The sequence below is a fragment of the Galeopterus variegatus genome, unplaced genomic scaffold (genome assembly GCF_000696425.1).
Source record: "Galeopterus variegatus unplaced genomic scaffold, G_variegatus-3.0.2 Scaffold2322, whole genome shotgun sequence".
NCBI lineage: Eukaryota > Metazoa > Chordata > Mammalia > Dermoptera > Cynocephalidae > Galeopterus > Galeopterus variegatus.
The window spans coordinates 167,817-172,757 of NW_007728433.1; the positions used below are offsets into that span (position 1 = coordinate 167,817).

Here is a 4,941-nt window from a genome sequence, read left to right on the forward strand (position 1 = left end):
GGATGGGGGTGTCTCCACCAAATCAAACAGCTGCTGGTGGCTAGCAGGATAGCAGGAAGCAGAGGAATGAATGATAAGGCTTAAAAAAAAAAGAAAGAAAGAAAAGAAAAGTAAAAAGGAGGAGGAGGAGGAAAGATTCAAACAATCCTCCCCCAAGGTGTATACATGAAAGAAGAAACATCAGTGGGCAACTTTACCTAAGTTTAAACCAGTTGCCACCTCCTTTCCCCCAAAGGCCATCTCCTAAGAAAATTCCCTTTGTTTTCTGTTGTTTCCTGATTTCTCTTATCCTGAGACTACAGAACTAAGAAAAAAAAAATAAGATCTATCAAAAGAATGCCATCTCACCTCTGTTTTAATAACTGTGTGCTTCCAGCTCAATGTATGGGAGTGGTTATGGTGGGTTTTCTGCCAACTCCTGGTAAATAGAAATACATAAATAATTTTTTCCACACGGTGTGAATGTGTTTACTAGATGAACGAGTTAATACGTTAGAGTTCGAGTTACAGTGAGTGGACTGATCCTGTAACTGTTACTCTGGTGAAGATACGAGGGGGCTTGGGCCAGGGTGCTGGGGGCTGCCGAGACTCTGGCCCTGCACACTCTCTCCAGGAGTGTGAAAGTGTGTGAGATGAATACGCGTGTCTTTTCGGTGTAGCTCCGATATTCTGGGTTGGTTCCCCTTCGCGCAGCACACCCCAGCAGGAGGGAGTCTGCAGCACTTTAGAGACTAGTCCAACTCAGGATATGGACTGAGTAGAGCCCTTCCTCTGGACCTAAGGTGAAGAGCTCGACTGATGCTGGCGCCACAGTCTCCTCACAGGTTACCTCCAGCCTGTCCCTGCGGCAGGGGCCCAGGGGATCCGGCAGTCTGCCCCGGAGGCGGCGAGGCCCGCCAGAACCGCCTGCTCAGCCATTGTCCTAGCGAGTGTTCTCAAGGAGCTGTGCTGGAGTGAGGGAGATATCAAGACACCTTGTCAGTTCAAAGCATTTTAGGGTTGTTTGAAATCCTCTCCACGTCAACGTAAGCAGCCTCTGTATTTGAACAGCTGCTTTGAACAGTAAAAAGGAATGAGCTGAATCAAAACCTGGAGGTGTCTGCCCGAGACATCTTCAACGTGCTTTTATGCAGGCAGAGAAAGGCAGACAGACACGTGGACTCTGCCCTGACAGGGTCAGCCCGAAGAACGGCGCCTGCGACGGTGGGAGACGGGAGGAGAGGGTAGAGGGGCCCCCATCTGGAGCTAAAAGCTGGGAGAACCCAGGCTCCGGAAGCTGTAGGGTGGCGCCGCGCCGGGAGGCAGACAGGGAAGCCGAGGCTGCCCAGGACCCGGCGTTCGCGCCAACCGGACCCCCCGGCGACAGGCTGGGAAGCGGTACTGGTTTGGGGGGAGGTGGCACTTCGAGCCGCGGTGCGCGCCCAGCCCTGCCAGCCCGGCGACTGGCCCTGCTCCGGGGGTGGGGGTGGGCTGCAGAGGCTGCGGCCCGGGGGTAGGGCATTGCTTTGTGTACTCCCAGGGATTTATTGTGCATATTAAACCCGGTAGAACTACCCGGGCTCACCCTATTTGGAACATTTTGGCTCCTTCGTCGGCCAGCGAATTGAGGCGGGGGTGGGGGTGGGGGTGGAGTGGAGATCTAGGACGTCAACGTGGGCAGGATCTCTGAGTATTAATCGCCAGTGAGGTTCCATCGCAGACAGGAAGTTTTGATGTACACGTGCAGCCTTTTCTTGTACGTCGTCCCCCCTCCCCCCGCACACACACACACACACTCTAGCGCCCGGTGCGGGGAGGAGGGGGAGAAAAAAGGGGACAGAAGGAAATGGGGAGGAGGGACTTTTACATTGACTCGGAGCCAGATCGCCTCAGTTCTCTCGGAGATGAGTCTGGAAACTTCCTTCTTCCCTCGAGTGTACTACACTGCGGGCTGCAAAAGGCCTTGTCCCTTGAGAGATGTGAAATTAAATCCAGAGGAAAACACACACCTGCCCCGGAAATGGGGCGGGGGTAGGGTGCTGCTTAGCATCCGAACGCGGCCCTTCCCGGCGGCTGGATTCTTCCTTGCGTGAGAGCTCTGAGCTCCAGGGCAGGGGGAAAGGGGGAAAGGAAAGTGCGGCGGGCCTGGAGGGGATGTGACTGGCGCGCGGCCTGTGCGCTCCCCCAGGCCGAAGGGGAGTCTCTCACCCAACGCAAGGGACGCGGGACCAAGGTGGGAGGAGGCTGCCCTGCAGGCCGCCCAGGCCCTTCGCTCGCAGTCCAAGAGCCGCCGGCACCAGCTGCCGAGTTTGCGCGCTCTGAGGCTCGGACTTTTTAATTTTTTCCTAGCCAGGCAAAGTTACAGGATTCCCTGCAGCCCCCAGGCGCGCGGCCAGAGTGGCTCCGCGCTTGCGCTGGCACCGAGCGCCACGCTGTGTGGCCTCGCCTCGCCGCGCGGGTGCGCGCGTGGGGGGTGCAGGTCCGTCCCGCTGGCGGCCTGTGAGCTCGCCCCTCCCCTCACCATTTCTCTCTCCCCCCACACACGCTCATAAACACAGGACACGTGGAAATTCTCAGCCAAAGCGCCTTGCCCAAGCGGGTGCTCAGCGTGGTGATTTATAAACAGCTCAGCCACTCCCCAAAGACACCGCTCCTTGTTAGTCATGATGAATTTTCTGGCCCGCTCCATTCTGCTGTCTAGATTAAGATGCTCGGAAGCCCTAAAATGCTCCCTCTGAGCGTTGATTTGGCTTCCCTCACAAGCCCAAGACTGCCGGCAGAGCCAGCGCTGGCGTTACTACGCGCGGGGCCAGGAATGGGAGTTGGTTTTGTGATTCACATTCGCCGGGGTCTGTCTTTCCCTTCCCGGCAGTAACTTTTTATTCAGTTTGCATTACCCGCGCCGCACACCCGGCTCTGCGCGGCGGTCCGGCCGATCCAGCCTGCTCCCGCGCGGGGATTCCAGCTGCGGGGCTTGCAGGCTCCCAAACTGGCAGGAAGCACCTGCTCCGTGCGGCTAAGAACCTGACGGCACGACGCGCCCGTGTTCAGCCGAGCGACGCCGCGGGTGCACCGTCCCCGAGGCATTGCTCGTAGTTCACGGCTGAAGGCTGAGCAGGGAGCTTGGCCTGCGAATGTCGGAGAGCGTGGTTTGACTAATCCCACCCGCTGGCGCCCGCAGAAGTTGCTGATAGGAAGGTGCCCTAGTATCAGCTCACTTGCTTTCACACATTCTTCCTCCCTTTCCCAGCGGCTAACGGAAAAGTTGTACGGACAGGCGCCAGGAGCGCGGGGAAACGAGCACGCAGCCCCCTCAGCACGGCTTCCCGGAGCGGCCCTCAGCGACTCCGCCGCACCCGGAGGCCGCGTTCCCCTAGCCAGCACTCCCGCAGCCTCGTTCACACAAGGCGAAGGTCTGCCCACGCAGACTCCTAGTTTTCTAAACGCAAACCGTGCGCGCACGCGAGTGTGAATCTGACAGAGACTTTTAGAGTTTAGTCTTGTTTCCAATTCACACTGCTGCGCTGTCGGAGCGGGCCACTGCGCGCCGTGACAGGAGCCGCTCGCAGCCGCGGTGCCGCGGAGCCCGCCTCTCGCGCGGCCCGTTCGCCGAGGGGCTAGGAGACAATTGAGCCTGGAATGGAGAGAGAAGAGAGCCCGCGCTAGCTGCGGCGTGGAGGGAAAGGAGAGAACCTTTATTGGGACAAAAGTGTCCGTACACCCTGGAGCAAGAGGCACTGGTGCACTGAAATTCTAACCGTGGGTTGAAAGGAGACTTCAACAGGGAGACAAGTCTGGCTCCTGGCTCTAGGTTTAAGAGACGCTGGTGTGTGCGTATGTGTCCCTAGGTGAATAAAAATTGGACTCCTGCTGGTTCGATACGACCCAGCCTTTCTCTTCCTCCTTCCCGCTCCCTCCCTCAAAACCCCTATTAGGGAGAGAAAGTGGACCCCCCCACCCCTCAATCCAGGTCTTCCAAGTGGCTGTGGTCGATAAGAGCGCCAGGACCGCCCCCCTGCCCGGCTTCTCAGCCTGGGAGACAGATGGGGGGCGGGGCCCATCCGAAAGGGGGCGGAGGAGGCCCTGGGGTGGGGAAGAAGAGGGGGGTGAGAACTGAGAGAATCTGAATCGCGAGGCGAGGGGGAACTGGGAGGAGGGCTAAGAGGACTGAGCGCCCGGGGGAGGGGGAGGGGGCAGCTCTCCACCAATCAGGGGAGCCGGCCTGGGAGGTTGCTAGCGGTATCCACGTAAATCAAAGGGCGCGGAGCCAATGGGAGGGGGCGGAGGGGGCGGGGCCCAGGCGCGTGCCGCTGCGAGCCGGCGCTGCCAAGAGAGCGGGAGAGAGCTGGAGAGAGCAGGGAGAGGGGGGAGCGCTGAGCGAGTCGGAGAGTGAGCGAGAGCGAGAAGGAGGGAGAGGAGGAGAAAGAGAGCGAGGGCGGGCGGGAGGCGACGGCGGCGGCAGCAGCAGTAATAGCAGGAGCAGCAACAGAAGGCGTCGGAGCGGGCGTCGGAGCTGCCCGCTGGGGGAGAAAGACAGGAGAGAGAAAGAGCGCGAGCGAGGAGAGGGAGCCCGAGGCGAAAAAGTAACTGTCAAATGTGCGGCTCCTTTAACCGGAGCGCTCAGTCCGGCTCCGAGAGTCATGGCGACCGCAGCGTCTAACCACTACAGCCTGCTCACCTCCAGCGCCTCCATCGTGCACGCTGAGCCTCCCGGCGGCATGCAGCAGGGCGCGGGGGGCTACCGCGAGGCGCAGAGCTTGGTGCAGGGCGACTACGGCGCGCTGCAGAGCAACGGGCACCCGCTCAGCCACGCTCACCAGTGGATCACCGCGCTGTCCCACGGCGGCGGCGGCGGGGGCGGCGGCGGCGGCGGCGGGGGGTGAGATCACGGCCGGCCCGGTGCAATGGGGGGTCTCGACCTCCCCGGGCCACCCACGGTATAACTTCGTATAATGTATGCTA

At 60.0% G+C, this 4,941-nt stretch overlaps 1 protein-coding gene across 1 annotated transcript in view; it reads left to right on the top strand.

Moving 5' to 3' along the window:
- Nucleotides 1-4,479: 4,479 nt before the first annotated feature.
- POU3F2 (POU class 3 homeobox 2) overlaps nt 4,480-4,941 on the top strand; it is a 7,624-nt gene continuing 7,162 nt past the window's right edge. Inside the window, exon 1 of the mRNA XM_008581312.1 lies at nt 4,480-4,858. Coding sequence (XP_008579534.1) covers nt 4,620-4,858 — 239 coding nt within the window. The 5' untranslated portion in view covers nt 4,480-4,619. The remainder of the gene's footprint in view (nt 4,859-4,941) is intronic.